The sequence below is a fragment of the Neolamprologus multifasciatus genome, chromosome 5, assembly GCF_963576455.1.
Source record: "Neolamprologus multifasciatus chromosome 5, fNeoMul1.2, whole genome shotgun sequence".
Taxonomy (NCBI): Eukaryota; Metazoa; Chordata; class Actinopteri; order Cichliformes; family Cichlidae; genus Neolamprologus; species Neolamprologus multifasciatus.
Genome location: NC_140443.1, coordinates 21,783,118 through 21,803,424, shown reverse-complemented (window position 1 = coordinate 21,803,424; position 20,307 = coordinate 21,783,118). Strand labels below are relative to the sequence as shown.

General features: G+C 37.1%; 3 protein-coding genes across 10 annotated transcripts; 1 reads left to right on the top strand and 2 right to left on the bottom strand.

Annotated features, from left to right (window-relative positions):
• Positions 1-961: 961 nt before the first annotated feature.
• rhebl1 (Ras homolog, mTORC1 binding like 1) lies at positions 962-5,979 on the bottom strand. The gene is made up of 8 exons (XM_085158776.1): positions 5,541-5,979; positions 4,069-4,140; positions 3,880-3,947; positions 3,687-3,769; positions 3,210-3,266; positions 3,050-3,097; positions 2,807-2,888; positions 962-2,703 (listed from the first exon to the last, which is right to left on the bottom strand). The coding sequence occupies exons 1-8, from the start codon at positions 5,590-5,592 to the stop codon at positions 2,611-2,613; spliced, it is 555 nt and encodes a 184-aa protein (XP_085014902.1). The 5' UTR covers positions 5,593-5,979; the 3' UTR covers positions 962-2,610.
• A 3,614-nt stretch (positions 5,980-9,593) lies between these two features.
• LOC146518608 (zinc finger protein Eos-like) lies at positions 9,594-15,422 on the top strand. 8 transcript variants are annotated; one of them, XM_085158763.1, is made up of 8 exons: positions 9,594-9,728; positions 10,765-10,822; positions 10,921-11,025; positions 11,657-11,911; positions 12,160-12,327; positions 12,440-12,589; positions 12,800-12,931; positions 13,286-15,422. In XM_085158763.1, the coding sequence occupies exons 2-8, from the start codon at positions 10,783-10,785 to the stop codon at positions 14,170-14,172; spliced, it is 1,737 nt and encodes a 578-aa protein (XP_085014889.1). In that variant the 5' UTR covers positions 9,594-9,728; positions 10,765-10,782; the 3' UTR covers positions 14,173-15,422. The 8 variants fall into 8 exon arrangements, with proteins under 8 accessions (XP_085014889.1, XP_085014885.1, XP_085014891.1 ...); XM_085158759.1 differs by having other exon boundaries at positions 10,918-11,025; XM_085158765.1 differs by lacking the exon at positions 9,594-9,728 and adding an exon at positions 9,760-10,131.
• Positions 15,423-17,904: 2,482 nt separating this feature from the next.
• Positions 17,905-19,520, bottom strand: LOC146518607 (small ribosomal subunit protein eS26). Its single transcript, XM_085158778.1, has 4 exons — positions 19,399-19,520; positions 18,404-18,581; positions 18,191-18,321; positions 17,905-17,997 (listed from the first exon to the last, which is right to left on the bottom strand). The coding sequence occupies exons 1-4, from the start codon at positions 19,501-19,503 to the stop codon at positions 17,962-17,964; spliced, it is 450 nt and encodes a 149-aa protein (XP_085014904.1). The 5' UTR covers positions 19,504-19,520; the 3' UTR covers positions 17,905-17,961.
• Between the last annotated feature and the right edge of the window lie 787 nt (positions 19,521-20,307).

Below are 20,307 nucleotides of genomic sequence, written 5' to 3'. Positions count from 1 at the left end.
TCAGATAACTGTTTTGCAGACCAGTAGAAGCATCTCCCATTATGAATATTATCAGAAACAATACCACCAGTATCTCTTTTATAAGGCAAAAACATTGTGACTTAATTGCAGTTTTTGGAAAAATACAATTTTGGTTTGACTCAAATATAATGCCAGTACTAACTACCAGTACCATTTATTTTCAAATAATATAAATATGGCTATTTTACAGGACACTGAAAACTCAAATCACACCTCTAAATTTCTAAAAAAAAAAAATTAAAAAAACCCCCAAAAAAACCCTTTACTACACTGAACTCAATAAATTTCCTTACTTCCTTCTCTTTGTATTTTCCACAGTGAATTACCTGTTCTTCCTTATTAATAGCTGAACTTTTATCTGGTGAGACTTCTGCACTGTATCCGCATCATCTGTATCACATAAACAAAGAACTACACACAACTTAAATCCCATAGCTTTATTATTATTTGTGATTTTTTTTTTAAAGAAAGTATGTCAATATGAATATTTAACATGATTTCAAAACTGAAAAAGAACCCCTTTTTATGCATTTAGTTTAAGTAGCTTTGGGAATCACTATAGAACAAAAAAAACCGCAATTTGAATCATCTGCTAACAGCAAAAAATTTTTATGACATATATCACCAATATAATCAATATTCACAATATAAGGATGCTCTAATATATTGGTATCTGCATATAATTGTCCTATTGACCGTCATCGGCCTGTTAAATAATACTAGATGGACTGATGTCAGCAGTTATAGTTTCTCTATTGAGTAACATCAAATTTGAATGGGTAGAGTACTCAAATCTTGTAGTAAAGGGCAATAAAAACTTAACATTTTTAAAAATATAAAAAAAAAATTCTTGTACAAAAAGCAGATTTAATAAAACTAATTTCACAAGCTAAGTTCCAAAAAGGAAGGGGGGGGGGGAGCAAAATCATCAGACACATCAGATGAGTAACAGATTTATTTATATACAAAACTGTTTACAGCAAGATTTCTGAATCAACATTGACCCATAGGGAAATATTGGTGTTCAGGTGTACGACACCTACACCCAAGGTGTCAAGTTAACAGAAGGGGCAAAAAATACTTTTATGAGCACCTTGAGTCATGAAAGGAAGCAGATGAGGGAGTTTGAACAACAGTAAGGCACAAGACACAGCAACACCAGCTTCTGTTCAACCATCGTCATCAATTTGCAGCTATTCATTCAGCACAGCACTTGATAAAAAGTTACAATTAACCACTAAAGGTACAACATCGGGATTATGGGGAGAAGCTCCACAGTTTGTCACGTATTCATAAGGCTACAGATTCTATGAGGAAAAACAAACAAACAAAAAACATCATCATCATTAAGGACCTCAAGTATCTGACTGCAACCATGCAAGTCCACAGTTTGAATTCAGTGGACTGCATACCATACTGACTTGGCTTTATCGAACCCACAGGAACCATCAAATCAAAACCACCAGATCAAAAAAGATAATGATAATAAATTCTAAGCTAACTCAGGCATTTTGCCACTTAACCTTACACAATGATAAAAAGTATTTTAAAAAAAAAAAAACCCTCAATGTTCATAATTAACAATGCACATATATGCATAAACTCTACTTAGGATATTTAAGAGAGCAAAACTGCATCACTCAAGAGATAACCAATGATACCAAAAACCAATTTCTAAGATTACATTTTTATTTTTTTTATTTTTTTTAAAAAGGCCATAAGTGGTAAATAGCAAAGATCTACTCAAATCTATCCTAAATCTCTCTGAGTGCTGTCCATAACATCTTTATTACAGTTAATCAGAAATTAAAATGTAGAAACAATGACAGTCTGTTTATCAGAACCTAAGATGTGAGTTGTCAAATATTTGAATATATAACAGACTTCTCTTGTCATAAAGACACAGCCCCACAGTTCATTAGTGAAAGGTACCTGAAGATGAGGAGAAAAGTTATTACAGTGAGGACTGTGAAACCACAGTGGGATATCTAATGTACAATGTCAGTATAGGCTATCCAAGGAAACCCACCATTTGTAAGAAACAATGACACTTTAACACCACATTTAAAGCAATGTGAACTGCGACTCTGCATTGATGCCAAAAAAGACCAGCTGAAGAAATACACCAGTCCTCGGAAAGACCATTAACCAGCCAATCACTGGAGAGTAATAAGGCATATGCCAGTGATTTCTCAAAGATTAGGGGGGAAATGATGCAATCAACATGAAGCAACAAATCTGAATGTCTAATTTTGTTTTCCGAGGATTTTGTTCAACTCAAAACAGAAAAAAAAAGAAAAAAAATCAAGATTATGCCCAGACGTAGCTTACATTTCAATATTGGAAGGTGGTGTTCATCGAAGATGCTGCTTTGTTTAAAACAGAGTTTAATCCTTGTCTTAGAAACTTCTGTCTCAGTTTCTCAACTGTCTGAGCAGTTGCTTTGCTATGTAAATTAATCTAACATCACAATGGAGCAGAAAAGTTCCACCGCTGTGTCTTGGTGTCGGTGAGGTCACGATTGGCAAGCTGGTGAAGTTGTGCCTCCTGTCTTCAGTAAGTTAGCTTACTGATGTGTTGGATACACTTTCACATCACAATGCACTTCTTCTCCTCTGGGGGAGCATTGCCATCAGCTTTCTCCATCTCCAAAATGATCCGCTTGAAAACCTCCACAGCAGTCTGCATCGCAAGAATGTTGCCATTAGAGTGTTAATGTTCTCAGAAATTAATGTGGACTCAGCTAGCATTCAGAGTTAGCATTCAATAAGATATTTCTCACTACCTCGTTTTCCTTGGCAGAGGACTCCATGAATGCAGCACCCCAGGAATCAGCAAGTTTTTTTCCCTCCTCTGGCTTGATAACCCTGAAAGAAAAAAAACCCAAAAACAAACAAACAAAAATACATACATAAATATTAGATTGTTTTTTTTTTTTACTTTTACTGCTAAAAAAAACAAAAAGGTGCCATTGGTACAGTTACCATTCTACTAAGACATATTTTACACTTTCCGAAATCTGGATTACCTTTCCATATGGAGATCTTTTTTGTTCCCTACAAGAACAGTTGGGACCCTAAAAAGACAAAAGCCTGAATGTATTAAACATAACTTAAAGAAAAAAAAAGAAAAGGGAACAAAAAGACAACATAGAAAATATTGAAATTTAAAGAACCAGCTAAACTTACTGAATCTTCCCAACCATGTCTAGCAGTTTATCATGTAGAACCTGCACAACTTCAAAACTGAACAGAAAGATATTTCAGCATGTGAGACACTGATCAGACAGTAGAGTTAACATACATCCTATGTATCTATAATTTATCATGATAAACATTTTGTACAAAAAAAAAAACCCTAAAACAAACAAAAACTACAGCCTGGAAAATTATAATAAAGTGGATTTGATTGAAAAACACTTTATGACAGTAAGAAAAAAGAGAATATAACATGACTGCAAAAAATAAGGGTAAAAAAAAAAAAGAGACTACACTTGTGTTTTCTGATTAGTGTATTATCAGCTTCCCTCGGAGGCTATATCTGAAAATATGTCAAATCACAGTGTTGGCATAATTTTCTAGAAACATAAAGCATGGCAGTTGTAGTAAAAAGAGTCTGGAAACCTGTGCTAGTGTATCCAAAATTAGTCCCAATCATCAACTCACCTCTTCATGGAAGTCACTGAATAGACAAGGACATAGCCATGGATGTCCATTGAGTGGGATTGTGGAAAAATTGAGTACTCATCCTACAGACAAGAGCAAATAAGACATCTGAGCACATGTTATGACATGGGCAAATTATCGACTGAAAAACAAAAGCTCTGTGTTAGTTTACATATTAACATAAACTACTTACTTGTCCAGCTGTATCAACTAGCTGAAGATTGAAGTCTTGACCATTCACACTGACCATTTTGTTAAAGGCTTTGTTAAAGGAAAGAAAGGTGAACTAGTTTTACAATTCACTATATGCAATCAAACAGGAAAAAATGTCTTTGTTGTAACACTGTACAAAAAAAAACAAAAAAAACAATGACAAACTTACTGTTTTCAATGGTGGGGTCATAGGAATCAACAAACTGCCCTTCCACAAACTGTATTGTAAGGGATGACTTTCCTGAGCATGAAAAAAATAAAATAAAAACATAAACAAACATTATGCAGTTAGATACAATTATTCTGAGACATGATTTAAACAGCTTGTGCTTGTTGTTGATTTCTTGATCGTTTTAAGCCTTTATACTGTAGATAAGTAATTTTAACGCACTACAAATCCTACAAATTCTCTAACCTGGTCAGGAATTTAAGATGTATTGCCACAGTAAATGTTTCACATAGTTATTTTAAGGTCCAATTATAGTCCCCCTGTGGTGTCTAGATAAGCTAACATGTTTTAAAAGGTAGGTAATGAAAGCAAAGGATGGCTGGCAAAAGGTGGAGGACTGTTCTTCTGATAGGCAACTCCAGGCTGAATTTAGAATTATAATTTATCTAAGTAATGATGTGATAAATTTTCACAGTGACAAAAAAAACCCCTAATATTTCTCTGCAAAACACCTGCACATATTATAGTACAGTTTCTGAATCAGAACTGTAGATTATTTAATTATGGACATACAGAAAGAGAAACGTTTTTAAGTGCTATTTCAAAAGAACACCGTTTTAAAGGAAGTACTGTACTGTAGTCGTAAATCTTAAAGATACCAACAATTAAGTAAAATTACATGTACATTTCTTTAAATACCAGAAATGTTACTTTTTTTAAAAAAAAATTCTAATTAGGTAATTAGATTTAGTTTTCAGTTAGTGGGTTTGTTCATTTCAGTTTGGTTTTTATTATTTTAGTTTCATTTTTAGTTTCTGTGACAAATACTGATATTTCTCTGTAAAACACATGCACCTATTACTATACCGATGCTGATTCAAAACTGTCGTTGATTTATTTGTAGACTTTTAGAAAGAAACTTTCTTTCAAGAGTTTTGTTTTGTTTTTTAAAACACCACATTTTAAAGTACACACTTTACACTCTCCTTTTTAATATAGACGCCGACACTTGTGTAAACAAAAAGTCACTAGGCCACAAATATAGGTGAACAACAAATTATGGCGCTTCATTAGTCACACAATGAGGTTTCATAATTTAAACTAATTTAAATAATACAATAAGAGGTTTATTCTTGTTGCAGATTGAGGTTCTTAAAATCTGGACGTTATGATTGACCTGCTAAACTAGAGGTTTGGAGCACACATTACTTGGCACTCCACCAGAGTATCCCCGGCTAAGTTTATTTTCACCGGTCACCTTTCATCTAGAAACGTGTGGATACAACTGTACAGCAACACTGGTTGACTTGAAGGTGCTTTAGTAGTTAATGTAGCAGAGAGAAAAAGAGCCCTGAGAAACAAAGGTAAGCTAGCGTTACTGTTGTACTTCGGATACGCTCACAAGGAAAACAAAGCCAGGACGTTAGCCTGTTACCCAAGCTAGCTGTGCAAGAGCTCGAACCTGTACTCACCTACAGACCGGTAACCTATAACGGCGATCTTTCTGTATTTCGGTTGAGGCATTGTAGTGAAAAACGGTGTTGAGTAGGTCTTTGAAATATGTAGTACGCCACCTATATTTACTATCTAAGCAAACTTTTATCGCCACATTCGTCTCGCGTCACGTGACAACAACAAACTTTTTCGAGCCGCCGCTCGAGTTCTCCGCTGGGCCTCAAACTGGAACTGCAGAGTTTAGCTACCGTAAATACAGCTTATAGTCGTATAAAACTAAGCCCCTTCCTTCATCCAGTACATCATCGATTCTGGTGGGTATTCTGAAAGGATGTAACTGTCGTTTCAACCCAAAGTGGAAACGGGGAGGGGGGGAGAAAAAAAGCTGGTTCAACGCGGTCGCTGCTATCTGCAAGTCAAACTGACGGAAACTGTCATTGTGTAAGCACACCGTCGTAAAATCAGCCCACACGTCAGAGCGGCACGGGCCGTTTGCACAGCAGAGGTCACTCTTTGTACGTCCCAGCGTGTGCGTGACCACCATACTTACTTTTTTTAGACTTTTCCAGACCGACCTTCAATGCACAGTACCCGGAGAAATGTCAGATAAAGCAGTGTTGATTTTCCAAGTTTCAGTGCAGACATGATTTTTTAGACTTAGGGGGCATTCTACAATTGGGGGACAATTTACTTAAAAAAATAATAAGCAATAAATCAAAGGTAAACGTTTTATGAGATATATTATTTGTTCTGTGCTATGCAATTTTAAAGGTAGTGTGTGGAGAGAGATTTGTAAGTAATTTTGGACCCGCTGAAGTCTAAAAGAAATTACTGTATCTCTGGTAAATACATACTCAGGACTGTTTAATAATATTTCAGATGTTTTTAATAAATGTTTGTAATGTTTGTTTTATATGTATAGTACCAGAGTTGCATATCTGTGCTAGTTTTAGCGTTTTCTTGGAAAAAGATGTCAGCTGCAGAATTTGATGTAGTGTGAAAGTCGAGAATGAATGTAGTTATTTGGGTAACAGGTTAAAATGACACTCAGAAAAGATTGGGAAAAATACAAAATATGTCAAAGAGGACTGACTTTTAGTCTAGCTGTGGTATTAGCACATGTCAACTCCTTTATGTCATGTTGCTTACTTTTTTGTCTCTTCCTTTTCCAGGCCAAGTAGGTTTCAGGACGTTGATTGCACACACGCTGTGGGAAACAATTTGCAGAATATAATTGTTGTTCTTTAAAATATGTTGATGTTGAATAAATGGTTTAAAAAAATATAAGGGACATATATGGATGAACAGAAATTGTGGATTTATATCTTATTTTAACTGTTATATTTGACATGGTTACCAAGAAGTTGGGATGAGAGAGGAGGAGTTATAGGTTTGGACTATTTAATTCGTTTTTAGGGAGGGGTTTTTTTAAACTTTTTTTTTTTTTTTAATTTTGATTCTTAATTCAGTTTAGTTTCAGTTAGTTTCATAGCAGGTTTGACCATTTGAGTTTAGTTTTTGTTGTTTGAAAATGTTCAGATTTTTTATTTATTTATTTAGTTAGTCAGTTTCAGTCTTTGTAAGTATTGTTTGGAGGGCATATGTGAGACGCACAATTTAGGAAAACTAGTATAACGTTCAGTCTTGTAGAAATCCAAGGTCTCAATAAACACATCCACCAAAGTGTCATCATAAGGAAGATTGTTTCCACCACTAATTAATTTTTTTTCCCTGTAAGTTGATCAATCTATCTAACGTGAAATTTGGAGATAATAACTTGACATTTTTCCACTTACTTCTTTTTGTTGTCGTTTTTCTTCAGTGGCAGAAACAAGCCTTAATATCACCACACAAGTTGCAATAACAAATTTTACCAAACCAACAAACACTAAAACAACATTTCCTCTAAATGTTTTATTTCCTTTTGGTTTTTTCACAAAATAATTTCAGTTACTTTTCATTTTTTAAATCTTTTTAAAATGCATTTCATCAGCTTATAATGTATTTATTCAAAATATGAATCTCAAAGATAACCGCTAAAGGATATCATTTTAATACACTGGAGAAAACCACACAATTTACCTTTTGTTAACACAGTAGAGTATGTGGTAGGAAGAGAAAAGTACCCAGCTCTGATCCACAGCAGTAGTGGGAAAAGTATTATGATTCCTTGCTGCGTACAATTATCTGTATATTAATGTAAAACACATTTAAAAACAGTCTGATGGGAAGAGGAATCACTCATTGCTGGATCAGTGACTAAAACCTTTGCCCAGGTCTTTAAAACCTGGATGAGCACCACCAGGAAAATGTGCAAAAAAATTAGTGCCAGTGCCAGCTGCCACAAACATATATAATAAAACTGAAATAAAAAGAAACGTGTATTTAATTATTTATTTAGGCTGGGTGTTCAGCTGAAGTCATAATCATGTTTTAAAAAAACGTATTCTCTAACAGTGAAGATGCATATCTCAGAATTTAGTTATTTCGTTTAAGACAAGACACCACACACATAGACAAGGACTGGGAATTGATGGTATGAACCATCAGGAGCTGTAAAGAAATCTCTCTCCAGAAGAATGCAGTCCTAGGAGCAGTAAGCATACTGCATAGAACCCACAGGCTTGGGATCTTAGCATCTGGTGTATGTTAACACAATGCCATAATCTTCCCAGGAGTGGATGTGCTAGCAAATTCACGCCAAGGTCAAACCATGCAGTGCTCAGAAAAAATGCAAAAAAAAACCCAAAACCTAAGACTCACATCTTGGACTCCATATTCCTCAGTTAGCATGTAAATGATAAAGTTCATGACAGTACAATTAGAAAATGACTGAACAAGTATGACTTGTTTTTAAAGGGTTGCCATGAGAAACAATCTTCTCTCTTAAAAGAATATAGCAGCACAGCTAAGGTTTGCAAGGTTACTTTTGAAGAAACCATGAGGCTAAACCATGAGGGATCATATCTATTAGAGCTATTTTGTTTTATTTTGTAACTTTGTAAAGTATTATATTATTTTAGTTTAATTTAGTTTAGTTAGTTAATTATTGATCTCACTGTCTTGGAGCAACTGTGGCCACATAATTTCCTCAAGGACTGATAAGGTATTCTGATTCTGAATGCAAAATACCACAGCTGGAGAAAACCAAACACAACATTTCAGCACAAACACCTCATACAAACTGTAAGGCACAGTGGTGGAGTGGTGTTAATTTGGGTTTATTTTGCAGCCACAGGACCTGTGTACCTTGCAGTCACTGAATCAACCATTAACCTCCTCTGTACAGCAAAGTATTCTAGTCAAATGTGAGGCCATCTGTCCGACAGCTAAACCTTGACCAAAGCTGGATCATTCAGCAGATCAACGATCTCAAGCACAGCAGCAAATCGAATGGCTGAAAAAGAAAAGACTCAAATTGCAGCTATGCCTCTTGAATTACCTAGTCAAAGTCCAACTTTATTGAAATGCAGCAGCAGACATTTAAGCTGTGCATAAATGAACGCCTGCAAAGCTCAGTGAACTGAAACAACGCTGTAAAGAAGAGTGGGCCCAAATTTCTCCACAATGATGTCACACAAAAGTCTCACAAAAACAATTACTTCAAGTGACTGGTGCTAAAAGATGGCTATGAAAGCTATTGAATGATGGGGTGTGCTTAGTGCTTAGTTTTTTACACAGCACTGCAGAGTCATGTAAAGACTTTCTTTTTCACATGACTATAGTGAACCAATTTCTTTAATAGACAATAGTTAGCCTAATTTGTGATTTGTAAAGGACTGCTACTATCTATCTATCTATCTATCTATCTATCTATCTATCTATCTATCTATCTATCTATCTATCTATCTATCTATCTATCATACCTTTTTGATAAAAATCTTTTCTTACACGTAAATAACACAAATAAAGTTTAACAAAGAAATCTTGGGCTATTTGTAACTAAAAGTGGTTGTGTTGAAAATATTTTTAATTTAATATTTAACATAAATTATTACAAATTAATTTGCACGCTTGCTTTATGAGCCGGGTGATAGTTGTGTAATTAACCAGAGCTCTGGGAAACGGGTAGCTGTTGCTACGTTGGAGATGTAACCCGGAAATTATTTGAAGCTGGAGGTAAACCCTGCCGGGAGATGCTGCTGTCATAATCAAACAGATGAAAATACGGAATAAGCTCACTGAAACGGCCCTTACAGGGAAAGGTAATTTAGTAGTTACTGGACAACTGGGCAGCTTTAAAACTACTGCTTATGTGGTGTTGTTTTATACAAGTCAGCTTTAAAGCTGTTAGGGGAGCAGGCCAACAGCTAGCGGGCTAGCTGTAGCATTGTGGCTGGCTGTGGGTGCCATAGCAACCGTTTAGGAAACACTGGCAGTAGTGGCTAGCTCGTTAGGCTAGCGTTGGTTTGTTATGCTAGCGTTAAACACGACGCCGAGGAGTGTCCAAGTCAGCCCTAGTTAATTATTGTCACAAGTCAGCGCTATCTACTCGCATCGCCGCGCATGTTACTTAATTCCAACTTTGCTCCGTGCTTTCTAGCAAGCTGTCGGTGATGGCACACCGCCGTAACGTTAAAGTGTTAAGTTTAGCTAACTTGGCCAACGGTAATTTCCATCACATGCAGTAGGCTAACGTTAGCCGCCAAGGCCGTAAACTTAGGTTACCTCAACGCCACCGTTATGTAAACGTTTGCACCGTTTTTTGTCGTTTATTTTCTCAATTTCCGATTTAATCTTTCTCATGTTAGATTACCGCAACTTTAAGTCACTTTAGCAGCGTTGTCATGGCTCACCTCAATTGTTAGGGAGTCTTATCTGGGGTTGGTAAGGTTAGGTACGATGCTGAGATTAGCTGCTAGTTAATTATTTTTCTTGCACGATTAATCTTATTGATAGCAACAGACACGGATTTTATTTTATTTTTTAAATTGTTGTTGTTATAAATGAATGGCCGTTCTTGCACCGCAACAACAAATTAACGGTAGTACGTCTTAGTTAGAAAATTAAATGTAAGCGTTTATTTAGTTTTTTATCCCTTTGTTAATTGAAAGGGGTGTAGTCTAACGTGCTGTTTACAATCTAAGCCACACCACAATTACTTGATTTCAGAAAATGTCACGTTCCGACATCAACCTGCAATAATTCATGTTTTCTGCTAAAGAATTAAGCGATTGTAGACAAATGGTTAGGTTTGTGTGCGTGAAAGAGAATTTATGTTTGTCACAAATGTCATTTCAGTATTCAGTCTGAACTAGTATGGATGTTGATGACTGCAATGGACGGTCTTACATATCAGGTGCAGCTCTGATTTATTTAGTCACCCATATATACTAAATTAGGCATTTTTTTTTTTTTTAATGATATATCTTATTTTGGTTCTTTTGTTGGCAGCAGGTAGTGGAGACTCTTCATTGGAAAGAGAGTTTTCTGGAGCTCTTGGAGGTCCAACAGTGAGCACCCCAAACAGCAAGGAAAACTCTCCCAGTCGCTCCCTCAGTGGTCAGTGAGAATTTATAGCATCTTTATTAGTTCCATCTATATGAAGCTTTTTATTCTCTCAGTGTGATTGTCAAATTTGTCATATTTTCTAATCTAGATAAATATTTTTATAATCTTCTTCTCATAATCAGATTATGTTTATACATTAATAATATGAATTTTAAATTAACTTACTGGAGCAGCACTACTCACCCTACAGTGCTGGGAAAAGTATTTTACAGCATTGTGAACTACATCCCATGATTTCCCACTTACATGCTTCAGATCACCGAACAAAATTTAAATATAATCCAAGCAAATACATTATATAACATATATAACTGCAATCAAGCATTTGTGATAACTAGCAGTGACTCTTTCACATTGCTGTGGAGGAATTTTGGCTCACACATCTTTGGAGAATTGTTTTCAAATTGTTTTGAAAACACTGTTGGGTTTTCAAACATAAATGACCTGTTTAAGCTCATGCCAAAGCATCTCAATCTGATTTAAGTCCGGATACTGACTAGGCCACTCCAAAATCTTTATTTATTTATTTATTTTTAATTTTTAGCCAGTCTGAAGTAGGCTTGCTGGTGTGTTTCCGATTATTGTTTTGCTGCATAACACAAATGCGCTTGCACTTCTGTAGCCAACTCCATTAAAGTGGAGTTGTATAGTGATGAAGACCCAGGTCGGAGTACTGAAGATGAGCGAGGAGAGCGGGTAGAGGAAGGAGGTCCAGAGCAAGGTTCTGAGGCTGTCACAAGCTATAGAGAGCTCACCAATTCTGAAACTATGCCAAGTGGAGCCACCAGACTGCCAAATGGAAAGCTCAAGTGTGACATCTGTGGAATGATCTGCATTGGGCCTAATGTGCTTATGGTGCACAAACGCAGCCACACAGGTGATCAGTCAGTTGAGTTTGGATAAATATAGAGATGGTATCTTTGCTTGTTATTAATGAAACTAGGTCAGATGAGGGGGAAAAAAAAACATCTTGGAATTTTATAGAAAATCAGCATTGTATACAATTGATGTACTATATTGACTTAAAAAAAACCCTTTGTTGAGGTATAGTTGCAACTAACTCAAATTTTTTGAAATAGAAATTATGCTTAAGAGGTTGAGTTACCAAGTTTAAGTTTTCTACAGGTGAGCGACCATTTCAGTGTAATCAGTGTGGCGCGTCCTTCACTCAAAAGGGAAACCTACTCCGCCACATCAAGCTGCACTCAGGGGAGAAGCCCTTTAAATGTCCCTTCTGCAGCTATGCCTGTCGAAGACGGGATGCACTTACCGGCCATCTTCGCACTCATGCAGGTAGGACAGATTCAAGCCCGGTAGGTGTTTGTGTGTTTTTTGCTTCAGTTTTTTTTTTCCATTGTAGTGTACAATAACAGTGAAAATGCTGTATTTCCACTTGTTTTACCAGTGTCTTCTCCAACTGTTGGGAAGCCATATAAGTGCAGCTATTGTGGCCGTAGTTACAAGCAGCAAAGCACTCTGGAGGAGCACCGTGAGCGCTGTCATAGCTATTTACAGAGTCTGGATTCCCAGCAGCCAACCAGTGCACCAAATTCAGGTATGTGTTCATAGATATAACTTGCACAGTATGGTGTTAAAGAAATACCAGCCTCCTAAAGGGAGTGTAGTAGCATCTAATGTAGACATGTAGTTTGCCAGCTTAGCAAGTTAACGCTTAGAACCCACTTTATCCAAACCGGAATTTAGGCAAACACAAATAGAAAATCCTAAAATAAAAGTAATAATAGTTTGTTTATACTCTGTACAGGAGAGGAAATGAGAGAGCTAGAGTTTATACCAGATCCTCTACTGCAGCCATCCTCAGACAAGATGGCATTTATCGATCGGCTCGCCAACAGCATCACCAAACGCAAGAGATCCACGCCACAAAAATTTGTAGGTGAGCATTTGGTCTCAGTGTGGACGGTTTCAGGAAACTCAGAAAGCAATAATCATTACTTGAATTGGAATACAGCATGAAGTAAGACAGAAATCTTTTGTTGTGCTTATATTACCAGCCGCTATAATTTTAGATATTCAGTTAGCACACAGTATTTATTTGGTTAGGAAAGGTCTGAAAGCTGCTCTCAGTATAGTAATCTAACTGAAAAAAGAAACACACAAAGAAAAAACTAAGTTTTGAGCATCTTGTAAAATTAGGAAAATAACCAGCATCATCGTAAAATAGAGAATGTATCCAAAATGCTGACTGTCATTGTACTGTATTATAAAGTCATGTCTTTCTGTGTTGCAGGGCAGAAGCACATACGCCTCAACCTTGCAGATACACCTTACGAGCTCACTGCTAGTTTGGATAAAGATGGAGACATGCACCCAGTGGACCTTGATGCCCCACACTTTCCTGGTCTGGGAGGAGAATATGTAGGTGTTGCAGGTACTGGAAGAGGAGGGGTATCAGACACACTCAGACCCTTGCACCTTCCCACCAGTCACTCTTCAAGTTTATCGGAACTCAGGCCGATTCACAGCTCCAGTCATGCTCCTGTTCCCCTTGGGCCAAGGTTAGACTGCACAGGGGCAGGAGCTGGTCTGGGAGCTGTGGGTGTTGGGAGCAGGGAGGCAGCAGAGGGTCACGAAGACCTGCCTCCGGGTCGAAATCACGCCCCTTCTCCTAGCAATGGCTGCCAGGATTCTACGGACACAGAAAGCATGGCAGATGAGCCTTACAACAGCTGTGCTCCGACTCCGACTTTGTACAGTAACAACGGCCATCACCTCCTCCACTCTAACAACCATAACCCAGCACCTCCACCCATCGCACACCACAGGAGTCGGGGCAGACACAGCCCCAGTCATGCCAAAGACCGGGAGGTGGAAAGAGAGGATGGAGGCCATTCTGCTCTCCCTCCTCCCACACATGCTCCAACACCGAGCTCACCTACGGCACCCTCTTCTACCTCCAAGGAGACTTTTCGGGTTGTAGACGGGGAGGGGCGAGCTGTGCGTTCTTTCCGCTGCGAGCACTGCCGCGTGCTTTTCCTGGACCATGTTATGTTTACAATCCACATGGGTTGCCATGGTTTTCGGCAGCCTTTTGAGTGCAACATCTGTGGCCATCGCAGCCAGGATCGCTATGAATTTTCTTCGCACATTGTCCGTGGAGAGCACATCTTTGACTGAGAATAAAAGGACAGCCTGTGCTGCCCTTAATTTTTTTTTTTTTTTAACACTGAGAATGGGAACTGGTTGAGTTTGGTCTGCACAAAAGCGAAAGGCATCTGTGATGGTGTGAAACTGATGTTCCTAACGACACCGACACAGTTGGCATTAGTGGAAAGCTCGTGTATATGTTTAATGAATTAGAGTAGTAGTTGCTTTCTGTCCACTTTTAACAACAAATCTATATTAAATTATTAAAGTAGATGAAGAGCCAACACTTTTTCATCCACAGATGTGCCTTGCTCTAAAATTCAGAATTTTAGCTCTGCTGCACACATTATTGTAGACAAATCTGACTTTTGTTGCTGAAATCTTTCACCCCTTGCACACTTTAGCAGAGATGAAAGAAAATGCTAAATATAAAGTTTGTAGGCTTGCAATCCCTACAGAATTTTTTTGACACCTTCTAAAAGCACTTTTTCCAATTAAATGATTCTCAAACAGACTTTAGGTTCGGCCAGGTTTTTTCCTAGCCCGGGGTTGATTCTGTACAAGTTTTATAATGCAAAGTAAAGTGCAGACCAAACTTAAAAACCAAGTCCAAGTCCTGTAGACTTTAATGTTTGAGGGGTTGTCATTGGAATAGAAATGCACTTTGGTTTCAGTGGGAATGGAGTGAACAGAGTGTGTGTGTGTGTCTGAGAGAAAGGAAAGCTGCAAGATTGTGTGTGATTGTTTTTGAAAGTAAATTTAAAACGTAAAATGGAAAATGAAGGCCTTTATTCCTGTGAGTGAATGCTGTGTTGGAAGTGTATGAATTGTTTTCCTTTTCTATGACTGCTTTTGTTGCACTGATACCTGCCAGAATACAATGACTATATTAAACTATTTTATAGAATACATTAATGACCTGCACATTTCTCTGAAAATGTGAGGAAAAACAGGTGGAATGTTTTTCTCACTAGGAACAGGATTCGAGCATCACTGCCACAACTTGAGAGATTACCGAAGGAGGTTAAGGTGTTTGTTTTCTCCCCGTACAAAAACTCCCTCATACTGCAAACCAACAATAATAATCAACAAATCTGCTTATGCTGTATTTAAACATGATTTTGGTGTTGCGTCATTGTCCCGTGCCTTTCTACACGTTTCTGACCAGACTGAAGGATGTGAGATATAAAATCATTTCTGTCTTGTAGTTTGACTGTAGCTTTTTAATCTAACAGAAGTCTGGCTCCCCCCACCACCCCCAACAGTTTTATCAGCAAAGATCAATTCTGATGCCTGAGCAATGTTGATGATGATGAAATGTGCATGGCTTTTGAAACATGTTGCTATGACATGGGTGTGCAGTAAATCAGTAGCACTTCACTACCGTCCTCATGGGTTAGAAACAAAGACTTTTATTTACATTTTTTCCTGTTAGGACATTTTAAACCAGTCGCTTGAGTTACAATAGAACGAAATGGGAGTCTTTCATATCGCTTGGGATTTTTATATATATATATATATATATATATATATATATATATATATATATATATATATATATATATATATATATATATATATATATATATATATATATATATATGAAAGGAAAAAAATATCCTGTCTTGGTCATTTGTGTGGAAATGAAATGTGAAGAGAAATGTGTCAGCTTTTGGTTCTATTTATTTTCATGTTAAAACAGCGGAGATGGTTGTTGTAATCAGTCTCTGTGAGTAATTAGTTTAACACAAGCACAATACGTTTATTGTTGAGAAGGATGCTTTGAATTCTAAATTGCAGACTTGTGCACAAAAATTAAAACTTCATTGATGTTGATTGTAGCTAGGGTTTCTTTTCACATCCTCAACAACAACAAAGATCAATCTGGGACACGGTGACAGATTTACCAAAGATACACAGAAATTTGCAAAGAAGACTGGAAAAACAGTGACTCTAGTCAAATTCATCAACTAACTTGATCCCATTGTTTGTTTGTTTTAGTTCAGACAGTGTCTTATTGAGTAAAGTTTCCCTTGTAGTGATAACTGGTATTTCCTATTTTCATAATAGATGCCCAAGAAATATTACATCCTGTAGAACCTTCACAGTCAGATCTAAGCATATTTTGGGTCATGTCAGTGTTTGTGAATACTGAACTTTATCTTGACTTATATTTAAACAGCTTTCTGGATGTTTTGTTCTACAAAGAGAAATAAAACAGTAGTAATCATTTTTAAACTGTTTTTAAGATCAGCAGTACCGTGGTTCTCTATAAGCACCAAATAATTTCCCCAATGCTGAGCCAAAGAACCACTGTTTCCTACTGTTAAGCACTTTTCCCTACTACAGTGGCAAAAAAATGAAAACATAAAGTAAATAATATATTTGTACATAAAGTATAAGTTACAAGAAAACCCCAAGGTGTTCTTGTTCTTTTAATAACGCTGTTATTAAAGCCTTGATATATTCAAATGTTCTTCTCTTTGCAGAAGATCTTTGAAAATACATGACATAATGTTCAGCTTGTTTCATTTGATGGTGGATTAATTGTTACAAGTGGATCTACATTTGTTTGGTTATTGTTTCAGTCCTTTATTGTCAAAGCGCAGTAAGGTGATCTGGTTGCCACTCTAGTAACACAACCTAAACACATTTTAAAATTTTGTTTCTCATCAGGTTACTTTAATATTCTAATCATCTTGCCTTAATTTGTGAGCAGACTGTTAAATTAAGTTGGGACTGATGTTAGTTTGCAAATCAGAATCTGAAAGTTTCTTGGGAGTCTAAAAATCTACAAAACATTTGCAGTAACACCAAAGCTAGCAGTGTCACTTCATATCATCTTACACTATGTATATTCTCATTTAGGCCCACGTGACTTTTCTCCAGTTGGTGTGACGTGCGTGAATTGGGTTGTTGCTGCTGTGCCTTCAGCTGGAGGTCTTAAATGTGTTTTATGTCTAAACGGTTCAAATTTTCAGTGTGAAACTTTATGCTGTGTTAGTGCAAGAGGCTCCATGTTTTGAGTATACCTCAACACACCACTCAGTGACCCTGCCCAAAACCAGTCTTTTTTACCAACAATCCATTAAATACTAATTCATCAAAAGGACTTGGGTAATGCTACTTATTAGCCAAAGAAAAATACTGAAATAACTTAATATTTGATGTATCCAGTTTTGTTGACCTTCAGTGAAATATTGTACAAAAACATTCAAAGTAAAAAGGTTTTACTCTATTCAATGGTTCAGTTCTTTGACAGAATTTGGATATTTAAGTAACAAGTTCTGCATTATTAGTAGAGCAAATTCACCATCAATTCACGTGTGCTACAATGGTAATGTGCTTTTAAACCTGATGCATGTGGTACCAATGCTGTTTGCTCCTCAGCTTACACCCAGCCACCTTTATGTTTTAATCTTAAAGACAACCAAATAAACAGTCTACTCCAGTTTTAGCCTATACTTACAAAAATAAACTCCAGCTTTGTGGTATTCCGTGTTTTTAAACTTTCCTTGTTGAACTTTGTTCTTTTCAGTTTTTCTAACCTGCATTTCCCTGCTCTCCAAGTGGTCTGATATCGCTTTAAGTAACCGCAGAGCGTTTTTAAATGTATCATATGTAATTTTGCATTTGCATAATTTGATCTTAAGCTACTGTTAGTTTTGTACTGTAAAAAAAGTTATTCCAAATAAAATATTTGAGCAGTTTGTCTTTCCTACGAGTAAACATCGTTCAATTAATGAGCTTCACACGTTCATGTTTTTGTGAAGATTTCTCCATTTATTTGTCAGGTTTACAGCATTTTCAATTTCTGCTTTACACGGGCTTTGGAGGAGCTCTTGGTGCACCAGCCTGTAAAAGAGAAACATTCTTAGATTAAACAGGTGTAACCACGGATGGAACTTTGCTCAAGTTATACTTTTGTGTTCCTGTTATTAGTAGTGAGATTATCTACCTAATTAAGGTGCTATACAAAAATAATTCTAAACACTTATTAATGGAGCTACACAACAGGAGGTAAGAACTGTGTTTAAATAGTACTTACAGCAGGCCTGAACCTGGGTGGTGGGGTGCGGTCTTTCCTGGCCTCACAGGAGCGGTTCCTCACCACCTTGCTGTGGATGGCACAGCTGACACAGTAGTGCAGCTTCACATAGAGCTTGGGCAGAATATATGCTGCAGAGTGGACAAAGGTACAGATGAGTCAAATCATCTGTATGAAAAGGGGGTTTTATGAAATTAAGTACAATACACTCACAGTCAAAGACGCTGGCCTCTGAGATGTCTCTCACGGCTGCCGCCTCCACGATATTCCTGATCACAAACTTCTTGATGGCCTTGTCCTTGGGGACACAACGGGCACAGTTGGTGCAGCGGATGGGCTGCACATGCCCACGGCCCTTCTTAGCACGACCGTTGTTCCTCCTCTTCTTGGTCTGCCAAAATACAATAATCAGGGTTACCAACGACAAAGTAAACCTGAGTAAAATGTTAAAACAGAAGACTACATTAGGCAGTCTCAAAAATTCAGCTGTGTTAAGGTGGAAACAATTAACAATCACAAGAATATATCTGCTTTCCCCTAGAAATCCCACATCAGCACTGGTTTCAAACCTTTTCACCACCACCCAGCCACACCAGTTAATAACACTGGCCACAAAGCAGTCGCTTGAAACTGACAGTCTAGTCTGAATGAGATCTTTGTTATATTAAAAACAGCAGCTCCCTGACGATTTCTCAGATTATTACTTGACGTGATGCACGTGCAATCTAGTTCCACACACGTATGAACTAATGCCATCAATCACGAGACATTTAATCATCATTGAGTTTTGTACAATCATATATCAATCTATCACTCTTACACGGTACGACTGACTCAAGTCACGGTAGGGGCTTACTGAAAAACACATTTTTAACCATGAACTGTTATATTTTATTGGTTGCTTTGTCAATCGCTGTGATGTGGCTTTTCTTTTTAGCCGCATCTGTTAGCTATGTTACAGCCCAAACCTGCACCGTCGTTATTGCTAGCACACGGAACACATGCACAAAATGGCTAGCGTGCTAACGGCTAGCATTAGGCCCAAACTCATTTTTAATCTTCCAGGATGACAGTTAATATCAACTCTCAGTTTTGTGACTTACACGTGGGATTAAAATACCCAAAGAAATGTAATTATGTGCCACTAGTCGACTAAAACATAGGTTTATTCTGTTTTCATGATTCGGCCATCAGTGAAACACACTCACCATGTTGCACGGGAAGCTGGAAAGAGGGCCGGAAGAGGTTGCACCGTGAGAAGTAGTGCGGATGCTCCGCCCTCTAAATGTTACGAACAAAACGACGAAGTCCATTGATGTCTTGCTTTATTTTTTAATATTTGCAAAAGAAATGTGGCTATTGTGCACTAGGCTGAAACAAAAGCAAAAATATAGATTTTTATGGGAAATAACAAAAACAACAACATTAAATTCGCGGAGGGATATCAAAACGCGCATAAAATTCCACGCGTCTCCCGAGTGAGCGGAGTTAACAGTTAAGGCAATGCTGGAACGGGAAAGGCGGTGTCATCGGCCTAACCGGTTGTTAAAACAAGCTCACCTGCGACTAAAGCCAGTTAAAAACTGGATTTGTCTAGCTAAACAACAGGTTCTAATTGTTATTGAAATGAGAGTCAAATAAATGAATCACATTATCTCTCTATATATACATATGTATGAATATATAAAACTTGGGGTTCACAGCAAAATGGCCTTTAAGTTCACTATATAAATATCAGTATGGATAATAACACCAGTACCTGAAGATATTTTCTTAATCTGACAGCAGAATTGTATTAAATTCCTATATTACATTATTATTATTATATTGTATTGTATTATTATACTGGCACACTCTTTCTTTTCCAGGAAACAGTGTTTAACTAGACCAAAATGGGCTGTGTAGTTGCAATAAAGCTACATGACATTATGAGTCACTGTACCTAAAGGACAGTGTAGTGCTCAAAAGAAAAGCAGGGAAAATGCTAATAATACCACATTAGAATAATTTTCCATGACTGTATTCAGATTGAGGTCCACATGACTCTTTTTACAACTTGATCTTGGGGTTTCATGTGAGTTATCTTCAAAAAGGAAAAATGGTCCAAATTTATTTAT